Consider the following 12,889-nt stretch of genomic DNA (forward strand, 5'->3'; position numbering starts at 1 on the left):
TGAATCGTATATAATAAATAACAAAACATGCATGACCCGAGGTTGATGTTATGTTTACGGAAGTAACGTGCTACTATGTGAACATGCACTTATACAATAACGTGACATAAACATATTCAAATTATTAACTAAGTAGTACATAGTTTTATAAGTAACGAATTTTATATCATAATATTACCGCCTTTGGGAGAAAGCATCAGGTACAAAAAAATGTTGGTACTCAATATTTTACATGGACGAGATGGAACAAAGTAACTTCAGTATCTAGAGGTATTTATTGTGTGTACGTATAATTGCAACGTTCCAAAATAATTTGTATGTTTAAGAAGATATTTTATTTTCAAAATCTGGAATAAATAGTGTATAGTTTCATAGGTAACATATTTTATATTATCACTACATTCCCATTGAAACCCTCTTTTACCATTTCAGAATGTAATTAAGGACATAAAAATTTCAAAATATGGAATAAAAAGTTCAAAATATGTAATAAATATGGAATAAATAATGTTAGAAATGGGTTGAGCAGAAAGAAGATACGAATTGCAGTCGGTGATTTTCGAATCAGACTCTGTCAGCTTATCAAAACTATTACTATTAACTCGGCGATTAAATATCCAGCTCTCTATGGAGTGACTGCGGATATTGTATCGCATATGCGGATATTTTATCGCATATGCGGATATTTTATCGCATATGCGGATATTAATATTATGATTAGTTTAATTTTACATGGTTAGTTAATTTTTACATACAATGACATGTATATGCATAATATATATTATATGTATAATAATCACATAGTTATGATTCATTATTTGTGGTTGAAAACTATAAATCTTTTTAACATTATTTAATTCAAAATATAATGCAATCTACTTTGCTGTTAATTTTTATTTTTTATTGTAAAATATACAAATTACATTCATTAATTTTTAAACTCTAAACTCTTGGTAAACCTTAAACCCTTGAGTATACTCTAACCCTTTGGCTTTACCGGATAAATCTTAAACAATAAACTCAAAACTTTTGGATATACCGTAAACACTAATCTCTCTCTCTCTCCCTCTCTCTCCCTCTCTCTCCCTCTCTCCTCTCTCTCCCTCTCTCCCACTCTCTCTCCCCTCCCTCTCTCTCTCCGTCCCTCCCTCTCCCTCTCTCCCTCCCTCTCTCTCTCACCTATTAATAGTGAGAAAAATGTCTTTATTATTGATTTACAACATTACAATATCGCGAATTCCACAAAAGTAAAACAAAAAAAATTAATTAATAGAAAATCTAACAAAAGCCACATCTTAACCAATAGAAGAGTATACTATTGATAACACGTTTCAAAACTTAAACAATGTAAATGAGCTTCCGTTCAAACGCATGATTGATTCAATCTCTGCCAAAGATAAACTCTTAATTTGATCTTCTGATAAACTCAAGCCTGAAAGAACATGTAAAAATTAATTTGATCTACTGACGTTTTCTTTTGATAAAAACATGATAAGCTAAGAAGTAGAATATTCTTTAATAAATTCTCAATAAATCTTATACTTATAAGGTAATATTATTTTTGGAATATCTTGTTAATAAAGCTAAATGAGAACATCTCGTGAATAGATTGCACCAGAATTTTGGTTGACAAGTCTCACCATAAATATTAAGTTTTAAATGCATGATTTTAGGAGAGAAAATATCTTGTCAATTAATTTTGTTTCTCTGACATCTAAAATATTTAGTGAGTATTTAATGAATTAAACAGAGAAATGATCTCAAAAAGAAGTTATTTGAATCAAGAAAACACAAAAGATAAGTAAAATGCTAGACTTTACTAAAATATTTAGCTTTCACAATAAACTATGTAATAGAATGTTCTCAAATTAATTTTAAAAATGTATCTACCTATAAGTTAGGATTATTTATGGAATATATTGTTACTAAAATTACATTTTAAATATAAAAAAAGAGAATATCTCGGGAGTAGTTTACACTAATGATTTAATTAACAAATCTTGTCCTTAAAGTTTAAATATTAAAGCATGAGATTAGGAAATAAGATATTATTTCAGTAGAGAAAATACCATCCTACTATAGATATTTTAAAAATATAATTGATTATCCAATTTTGATGTACAGTAGAGAAAATACCATTCTAAGTGCACATCTTTTGCAGGATCGGAATGGTGAACTCTTAGAGGTCTGAAATATGACCACTTCTCTCAAATCATCTCTGAAAAAATATAAAACAAAATCACAATCAGCAAACCAAAAAACAAATATGTGTATATATAAGCTTATAATTCTAAACAATAATATAAATCTACAAATCAAAAAAAGAAAAATATTCGCAGCACAAAAAAATGCTATTGAAATGATTTAGCTGAGAGATGTTATCAAATTGAGTAAAATTTTTTTACCAGATTGAGGAACAAAGATGATATCGAAATGATATATCAAAGAGGTGTACAATCAAATCATATATAGCTTCAGTGGAGAAATCGTCATAATAGGGTATCTGCATATAAACCAAAAGAAAAATCAGCTCTCATGAAATATAAAAGCTTAATATTCTAAAATAAGAAGAAAAAAAAGTTCAGAACATTATTAACATTAAAAGTTCAGAATACAAAGTTCAATTATTTCGTTTCTTCTACTGTGAATGTCTTATTTATAGTAAATTGGTAGACGTTTCTCATTGATTTAGCTTGCATGATAAGCTAAGAAGTAGAATATTCTTTAATAAATTCTCAATAAATCTTATACTTATAAGGTAATATTATTTTTGGAATATCTTGTTAATAGATTGCACCAGAATTTTGGTTGACAAGTCTCACCATAAATATTAAGTTTTAAATGCATGATTTTAGGAGAGAAAATATCTTGTCAATTAATTTCGTTTCTCTAACATCTAAAATATTTAGTGAGTATTTAATGAATTAAACAGAGAAATGATCGCAAAAAGATATTCTTTGAATCGAGAAAACACAAAAGTTAAGTATTAAAGTGATTTCATTTTTAGTAGTGTCGATGATTAAAATAAATCAAAAAAGAAATTCTAAAAAATCAATCAACAAAATCAAGAGAATTCTTTCCATTTGTAATAAGGAAACTAATTATTACATGTATTAACTAATATTGTTGCGCAAGTAATGTTAATAGAGGGATTAAATTATTTTTTCCTTTTCAATCAGTATTCAATGTTACTTTCCTTTTATAGGGGATCGATGAATTAAAATAAATTATTTGATTTGATAAAATGACTTTATATTCTAATATATCTATAGACTACATAAAATAATAAACCAAAATATTTACTTGAATTGATAAAATAACTTTATATACCATACTTTCGACAATTAGTTACCATAAATAGTTATTAATAATATTATGTAAGTCATTTGGAATCCAAAATATTTATTTGAATTAATGAAATGGATTTATATACCATACTTTCGACAATTAGTTACCATAAATAGTTATTAATAATATTATGTAAGTCATTTGGAAAGTGATGTTAATTGGTCATTAAATTATGTTTTCCCTTGCAATTAGTATTCAATGGTACTTTCCTATTATAGTGGGATCAATGAATTAAATGATATATCGAAATTACAAAATAAGGTAAGTATTTAGAGGGCTTTCCTTTTTAGTAGTGTCGATGGAAAAAATAAATCAAAAAGAAATTCTAAAAAATATTTAACAATAAACAAATATTCAATATAAAGTAAATTTAATTTTATTAATAATTTATAACATTCTGTAAATTATTTTAAAATTATGATAAATTTATTCTTTAAACAACGATAAATAATTTAAAAATAATATTAATAAACATGTTTGAATTTTTTAATATTTAAAATAATTATTATATAATTATATTCGAATATAATTCATCAAGTAGAGTATAAAACAATTATAATTATCTTATATAAAATTTCGTTCATTATATTTTATAATTTATAAATATTAAAAGTAATAAATAAAACATTATTAATCTTTCTATAATTTCGAGAATCAGTTTCCATAAATTGTTATTCTGTAGATTATATGGCAAGTGATGTTAAATGATTTTAGACTTACCTTAAAATTTAGATCAAAATTAAATAAATAAAAATTAAAAATCATCGACCAATCAAATTATAACAATTTTCTTGAAACTTCACCTATGAACGACACGTCACCAGAAATCACTAAAGTGACTTCTCTTTTAATATATAGGGGGATCTTTCACTTTAGGTTCAATTTTGTTTGCCATTTATATACGTTTTAAATGATAAGAAAACTCGAATTTTTGTGGATTTCTTAGTTGTTAGTCCTTAGACCTAGAAAACCTTTAGATCACACCAAAATTATAAAAAAAAAACTGATTCATTTGTGTTTAAAATATTACTTTTTGCCGAAGTTTTTTAATCCATTGGTCGATTAAAATTCCGTTACTGTATCTGCATCAAAAAAAAATTGGAGTTTGAAAATCTTAAAATGTGATTCATCGTAATTATGTAAGACTATCAGAAATTGTTTTAAATAATCACCAGCATGATGAAAATAAGATTATTAAACGTAGATCTTTTTTAGACTGAATGTAGATCTTCGTAAAGCAATTTCGTACTAGTACAAATATAATTATCAAATGTAAAATTTATGAATATTCATAAAACTATTTAGTGTAGTGCACCAAGTAAAATCATTAATTAGAAGCAAAATTATGTTTATAAAATATATATAATTGTTGATTGTAGATTCGTTAAGATAATAATTTTTATAATTTCTAAAATACAAACTAAATTAGAGTTATAGGCTTCAAATGTTTACAACCGCCCCGCTCCGAACCGCAGTTAACAGTAACAAAAATCTCTATATATACCATATATATATATATATATATACGTTTTATAACTGTTAAAATTGCACCGCAGTTGAACCGCTTGTTCTGCACTGCTCAAACCGCAGTCACTATACTATTCAGAGCCATAAAGATAGTTGGCTATGATCTCTTTTAAGTTTACCACAATATTTTATAGTTCAATTTTGAGCAATCTTTCAAAACGTTTTTTGTAGTTCTGAATAGTTTTATATTTAAGGATAGCTACAAGCCTACAAAATGAAAGTTGGTTTGTAGTATTGCGTTAAAATAGCGGTTGATAAGAGCATCTCCAATCTCACTCTATTTTTCATTTTAAAATAGAGTTTAGAGTAAAAAATATTCTAATGGTAATCTATTTCTCACTCTCTAATAGAGTGAAAAATAGGTTTACTCCAAATATAGAGTTATTTGTTTTTTTTTTGTTCATCACTCTATTTTCTACTCTAAAATAGAGTACCATTGGAGCAAACTCAAACTCTATTATAGAGTTACTTTATTTTAAAGTAAAAAATAGAGTAAGCCATTAGAGATGGTCTAACATGGAAACACTGTGTTGCAAAAAAAAAAATGGCTTGCAAATAAAAATAATCAAAGAAAACAAAAACGTCGGTCTGCAATATTGCATTGGATTCTGTGGAAAGTAACAAAAAAGCATTACCAGGATCCATTTTATAAAAGAGAGAAGAACAATAATATTCAAAAGAAAATATTGAGGCGGTAACGGCTTGTCGGCTTTAACGTCGTCGAGAATTAGCTTATTAATTGTTCAATTTTTTTTGTAAAATTTTTAATTGTTTAATTTAAGTATTACTCTGTTCCAGACACACAATAATTAAGAAACTAGGTGTTCTGCCCGCACATGCGGGCATAGTGTTTTTATAGATATTTTTTATAAATATTAAATCAAAACCAACATAATAAATTATTAATTATATTTTTAAAAATATAAATCAAACATTAAACTTTATATTTCATATTTTATAATAAAAATATTATTTCAAATAAAAACACAACATATTTATGAATTATCTTATGTTTTAAAAATATATTTTATTTTTGAGAATTTTATTATATTTACTTATAGTCAATTATCAGATATAACATATAAATAAAATATTATTAATATATATTCATCACTTTTTATCAAAATATATATATGCTTATTGTTGTGTTAAATTTTAAAGATATTCACATATATTTTAGAAAATATATTTATTTGTTTGATTAGCATTTAATTAAAAATTCTTTTATGTCTAACTATAAATTTTATAATAAAATATTAATTTCAGATAACAACAGAATATATCTAAGAATTATCTTATGTTTTAAAACATGTTTTAATAAAATATTATTTTCATATAACAACAGAATATATCTAACAATTATCTTATGTTTTAAAACATGTTTTTATTTTTGAAAATTTTATTATATTTATTTATAGTCAATTATCTAATATAATATATAAATATAATAGTATTAATAGAAATTCGTTTTTAATTATTTATATTTTAGATAATTTTTATTATTATTAATTTTAATCACTTATTTAATCAGATATATTTTAATTTCGTTTTTATTTTTGACTATTTATATAATTTATTCATTAAGGTTATAAACGATTTATTATTAATTTTAATCATTTTTTTAATCAGATAGATTTAAAATTCGTTTTTATATTTCGACTAATTTATATAATTATTCATTAAGGGTATAAACGATATTAACCGCTCTAACTTTTAACGTGAGAGCTCCGTTGCAAAAATTTACTTTGCAAATAATAGTATAGATTTACGTTTTTTAAGAAATAATATTATTAATAATATAATTTAAAAATAAGTTAATCTCATAAATATGCAGTAAAATGTTATTGGTTAACCAATTTTCAATAAAGTTAAAGTACCTTAAAACTATTTAAATTTTATATTTTGAAACATCCAAACTTTTTTAAAACATCTAATATTATATTATAGAACGGAGGGAGTAATAAATTTCTCTAGTAAAAATAAGATGATTATTACTATTGTATCTGTAAATTTAAACACAAATGCAATGTTGTCTCACGTTGCACGAAGGTTTTGGAGCTTTTTTCTGAAAACTCTATTAATAGTTGATGTTAGACATAAGTCACATAACTAACGAAAATTGCATTTATATGAAATTGCGGGCTAAGAAGTAGAACAGTTAAATATTGAGTAGAAAATGATACGAACGTACAGTGAGCAGCTAGATAGCAACTCGTACACAGCTAAGCAGTTAATGACTATACTTATTCAATGCACGATAATTACCTTGCTTCACATGTTACAAGAAACAATTCAATTAGCATATGAAACGTTATGTACTAGTATTATTATATCATTGTCAGAGACAGAAACAACGTAATAGCTTTTTATTAGGTTTGTCATTATCCAGGTGATTGGCTAAGGTGCCTTTCAAATGCTAGTAGCCTAGAAAATTAATAAAATTAGGTGACAAAAATCATTTTTTCTTTATAAAACTAAGAAGCGATAGAAATTTATTAGTGTGACAGAAACGCATTTGATACTATTAAACAAGTATACCCTGATATGCAAATATGTTAAAAAAGTCCTAATTTGAAAATATTTTTTCACATGAAGAATAGTATTGTACAATATTTAAGCAACACAAAATCTATTTCTTTTGGGCAACAGCAAGATATATATCAATGTATTTACCATAATGCATGCATGCATTAGATATGTTACACAGAAAATTTGGGTTTCTTTAAATCTTTTGCCAGTGACAATAAATTCAAAGTGCATTAATGCTTCAGGAATTTGTTTGACCGGATCCAGAGATTTCGTTACATAAAAAAAGGAGTGGAGTAAACAATTTTACAAGCATTAACACATACTGTAGTAGTGTATTTCCAAATTTTTAAAAGTACATAACAGCTGGTATTGCATTTCTCCTAACAGCTTATGTTGTTGGTTTGCTATGTCCGGTGGAAGTCATGTACTGAGCCACTTTAGGGTTTCGTTGCAGCCGGTTATAATCGGTTTTTCTTTTAATTATATGGATGTGAATCTATTTCTCATTTGGTTTAGAGGCATGACCAGATCCATTCCACATCCAATACATTATTCAAAAAAAACTCAAAACAATAAATTAAAGTATTTTAATGCGATCAAAAGTTAACGAAAAAACAAATACTGTAGTAGATTGCCGGGTCAAAAGTCAAAACCAAAGAGTGATTCGCATGTTAGAAAGAATATGGGAACTGGATCCATGTGATGGGCCAATACTAAGGCCCTTTACCTTAGCGGGACCTACTTTTGATCAAAATCTTATGTCTGCCACGTGGTTAGCACTGGACCCGACTTTGTCGCTTTACATATGCTCTCTGGACCCTCTTAATTAAATACTTTTAACTGTAATAGATTGTTAAAGGTTCATTATTTTTCAATAATGACACCCATTAACTTCCTAACTAAAAACAGTATTTTAATTTTTTTTTCTTGTTTTTTTTAAAAGCTGGATAATTATAGTATTACAAATTATTTAAAATATTATAGACGATTCTACAATCCCGACAATTCTACATGTCTTATGAGAATTCACGTCTGACAGCATCACTTGAGCCGCCATATCAATATATATATATTCATGAGTGCAATGAAGTGGATAAGCTAAAACGATACCTCTACTGGAGAAGAGTAAATGATGGCCGTGGTGGATGATATTATTAAACTACAAACTAAATCTAGCTGATATCAGCCTTGATGAAATGATCTTAATACCATTTTTCAAATCGAGGTGCAAACTAAAAAAAGAAGTAAAGACAGACCTGACTCCAAGGATGAGAGCAGCTTCACGCCTGTGTCATGGCAGCTTGGAAACCACCTTCATAAAACTTGCGCATTCTAGGCACGATGGGCCTGGCCTTGAAGGCTTGCCAAGAGTGTATACCATATCTACCAGCTATAGCAGCAGCAGCTACTGCAGCACCTGCAACCATTGGCGTAGCCTGTGTGTAACCAAAAAATAAACGTCAGATAACAAAATTAAAAAAAAAGGAACCCACAGATTCAAAGATTAATCTCTCTCTCTCTCTCTCTGTTATAACCACAGAAGAGGTGACAGATAGGGAGGTTTCATTATTGTTACAAAGATTGAAAGAGTTGTAACGGAGACATCAAATGGCAGAACCTGATAGACTTCAACCCTTCCTGTGATGGGGTTTCCTGCTCTTCTTCTCATTACCTCTTAGAAGAACCCCTCCCAACGCGTGAATCTTCATCATCGCCTGAGACATCAGAGTCGGAAGAAGCTGCCACTTTGTTCCTACGCTTCTGCCTTCTACCACTTGCATCATCCTCAGACGAATCAGAATCATCAGACCGGTTACGCCTGCTCCTCCTTTCTCCTCTTCTCCTTCCTACTCTTTCTCTTAACACTTCTCCGATCTTCATCATAAGACTCATCAGAATCATCATCATCTCTCTTTCTCCCTCTCCTCTCCTTCCTTCTCTTACTCCTACCATCTTCCTCCTCCTCCTCAGACTCACTCACACTCCTCCTCTTATGCGTCCTCCGCTTCTTCGACCTCCTCCTCCTCTTCCTATCTCCAGAATCAGACTCAGACTCAGACTCATCCCGCTTCTTCTTCTTCTTCTTAACACTACTACTACTGCCACTCCCCTTCTTCTTCTTCCCATACCTCTCAGCAATAATCTTCTCAATCTCAGAATCAACATCAGAATCCTCACTCTCACTCTCCTCCTCCTCCTCCTCACTACTCTCCTCCTCCTCAACCTCACCTCTCCCCACGCACCTCCTAACCTTCTCCAAGACCCGCGAGCCTCATCATTATTCGACCCAGTGATGTGCGCTAGAGCCAAAAGACCCTGGAAGCTCGCGTAAGAATTCTCAGGGTCATCAGACTTCTGCTGAGTCGTCTTCGGCTCTTCCTTGGCCGTCGGCGCGTAGGGATCGTACCCGATCGCGCTCTGCCATATGCCGTGAGTCTGAAGCGCCGCGCTGCTGTGAACACGGTTGTTCGCAGGCATGCGAACTCTTCCCGCGGTGGCCGGCATCTTTCACGAAACCCTAAAGAATCTCACAACCAGATCAGATCGGAAGGAATCGCAGGAGAGAGAGACGGAGCTTTGGTTCTTTCCTCTCTTATCGTCTGATTGAGAATAAGAGAGGCGAAAAAGAATTTGCAGGGATTTGTAACGATGAAAACAAAGTGAAGAATTGGAGACGACATATTACTTTGGTTTAAAAGCAACTCCGAAGCAGGCTGACCCATCAAACCGAAAAGCCCATTTTTTTCTTTGGACAAATGCGGTAATGACATGGCAGAACATAACTTTTTCATTGGTTGATAATTTTTTTTGACGTGGAGGGCCTCTCCATTGAGGATATTTGGCTTTTAGTAGTGTTAGATGTTGGAGTTAAATATTTGTACGCCGAATAGTGAACGAAAATTCGATACGCCGAATCAAATATCAAAGTCGCTACAAAGGTAAAATAAAATATCAAAGTCGGTTGATTACAACAAGGAAATAAGGGAAAAATAATTAGGAGAAATGTGGGTTAGGCCAATCATGTCACTTGAGCACATGGAACCATCATCCAGTTTCTATCTTCTTTACCTGTAAGAAACAATTACATGTTGACAAAAAGAAAAGAAAATAAATAACTACACAGCTCATTGCTTCTCTCATATCTACTCATTTCATACACACACAGAAAAAGCAAGAAATTTATTGATCGTTATATATATCATGGAAAATCTGATGAAGTGAACCTGTAGATAATAAATATCAAAAATCACCTGGAGAAAGAGAAAATTAGGTAAAATCATTCACTGAACGAACATACTGAAAAAGTAAGAAACCTAATTATCTATTAAGAGCATCTCCAATATATAACTCTATTTTTTTTTTCCAAAATGGAGTAAAAGTGAAAATGGAATAAAATTACTCCAATCCTACTCTATTTTTCACTCTATAATGGAGTGATGAACAAACAAAAAATAGATTACTCCATTTATGGAGTAAATTTCATTATGAAGTAAGATATGGAGTTGGGTTGGAGCATTCCTTACTCCATATTCACTTTTACTTTATTTTAGAGAAAAAAATTGGAGTAGGGATAGAGATGCCCTAACAAAAAAACTTACAAAAATATAAGAGCATTAGTATTGATGAGAAACACATTCAATTTTTCAAATCAAATTTTAATGTTAAAACTAAATTAAGGATTGAGATTTTAACAAATGCTAAACGAGATTTAAAAAAAAACAGTAAAATGTCTTAAAACTTCTACTCCTTTTCTATTTTTAATTTATTTGTTCATAAAAAAACTCTTAAAAAATTATCAATGTTGATGCTCTAAGTTACTTGTTGACAAAATTGTAAACTTCGTAATATTCTGATTATTTTGAAAACAAAATGAAAAACAAATACTACAGTGTGACAATACAATACTCGTTGAAGATTAATTTGCCGTCACCGAAAAAGATAATAAATACAGTCCAAAATAGTGCGGTGCGCAACTGCTCATTGCTCTTTCCAACTGATTATTTTCATAGTTGATGAACTAAAACCTTTACGTGTCATAAATCAATTCCACAGTACAACATAAAACAGTTCTTAAACAGTTAAACTAAAATTGATAGTGGGATATATAGTAAAATACTGAAAACATTCATTCAAATTAAATTATTCAATGCGTTGGTGTAAAGTGACATGTATACACTTGGCCTTACATGCGTACTCGTGTATAAAAACACTAACAAATGTAATTCACAAGTCACACAACAAAAACAACTTACAACAATAAGAGCAAACCCTTTTGTTATCCTTCTCTTCATTTGCTCTCCATACGCCAAATATAATAACAATGGTGGCAATGAAGATGAAGCTTTTCGTGGCGGTTTTGGTTGCAATGATAGCTTTCTCTGCGGTTCAGCAATCGGCTGCAGCGGTTGACGCTCCTGCACCGAGTCCTACCTCCGATGCATCCTCGTTTATCCCTACTATCTTCACCTCCGTCTCGGTTTTGGTTGCTGGATTACTCTTTTGAGAAGTAATTTTCTTTGTGTGTTTTTATTTAGTTAAAATAAGATCAACCGATTGATGTTTAAGTCTGATCTTGTTTGTGTCTCTTTGATTTCCTGTAGTTGCTTTTATGTCTTGAGTTTGATCTCTTTCTATTTCTTTTCTCTATTTTCCATGTATGGTTGTCGAAGTTGACTCATCCTAATATCAATAATATTTATTATTTCCGTCTTGATATTAAAATTTATTTAGTTAAAATATTGAAATGCATATGATGCAAACAATAACCGAGAAACTTGCATACCGGTAGGCAGGATCTAACTGGATCAAATAGTCTACTATATTTGGTTTGTCTAGTGTTTTTTGTTCAATATTGGTTTGGTTATCGTCCGACCTTTAGTTGAATACTAAATTCGAATCTTAAGATAAAAGCAATTTTTAAAGCTGCTAATATGCTTCCTTTTTCAACTGAGAGTGAACAAAAAGCAAACACTTTTAAGTTTCCACATGGCATATATTTTGAAATGTAACTAACTAATTTAATTCATCCAAAAGAGTTTCTAATTTGTTTAGTACTGACGCACATTTCACCAAAACAGTTGTTTTCCTTTGAGTTTGACTGGATCAGGATTACTATACAAACCAAACTTTTGATGTTCTTTTCTGGGGTAAACTAGTCAACGTAAGTATCAAATTAGAGGGAAAAAACAAAAGGTGGTAAATTCAATAAATACGTCATACTTACCCTATAAAATACAAGATTTGAAAGATTAGTAGTACATATGTTGAGCAAACAAATCAATCAAAACGCTTCCTGTCATCTGTTGTTCTTGCTTTCTTATCTTGAGCCGTCTTATAGTGTCTTACTTCCCTGTGTATAGAGCGGAATACAAATAAACGAAAGAAGATGGGTTTTAATCGGCCAGATATTGGACATTAAACATATAAGCCATGGACTTACCCGTACTATATATATTGAAAATGACAAGAATTTCTTACAAGTTGC

The 12,889-nt window shown here is 29.7% G+C and overlaps 1 protein-coding gene and 1 pseudogene across 1 annotated transcript; one reads left to right on the forward strand and one right to left on the reverse strand.

The window, feature by feature from the left end:
• Window positions 1-8,465: 8,465 nt before the first annotated feature.
• LOC106413644 lies at window positions 8,466-10,079 on the reverse strand (annotated as a pseudogene).
• A 1,551-nt stretch (window positions 10,080-11,630) lies between these two features.
• Window positions 11,631-12,118, forward strand: LOC106370321 (arabinogalactan protein 14-like). The gene has a single exon (XM_013810350.3). The coding sequence runs from the start codon at window positions 11,726-11,728 to the stop codon at window positions 11,906-11,908; it is 183 nt and encodes a 60-aa protein (XP_013665804.2). The 5' UTR covers window positions 11,631-11,725; the 3' UTR covers window positions 11,909-12,118.
• The last annotated feature ends 771 nt before the right edge of the window (window positions 12,119-12,889 follow it).

Source organism: Brassica napus, chromosome A10 (genome assembly GCF_020379485.1).
Source record: "Brassica napus cultivar Da-Ae chromosome A10, Da-Ae, whole genome shotgun sequence".
NCBI classification, from domain to species: Eukaryota; Viridiplantae; Streptophyta; class Magnoliopsida; order Brassicales; family Brassicaceae; genus Brassica; species Brassica napus.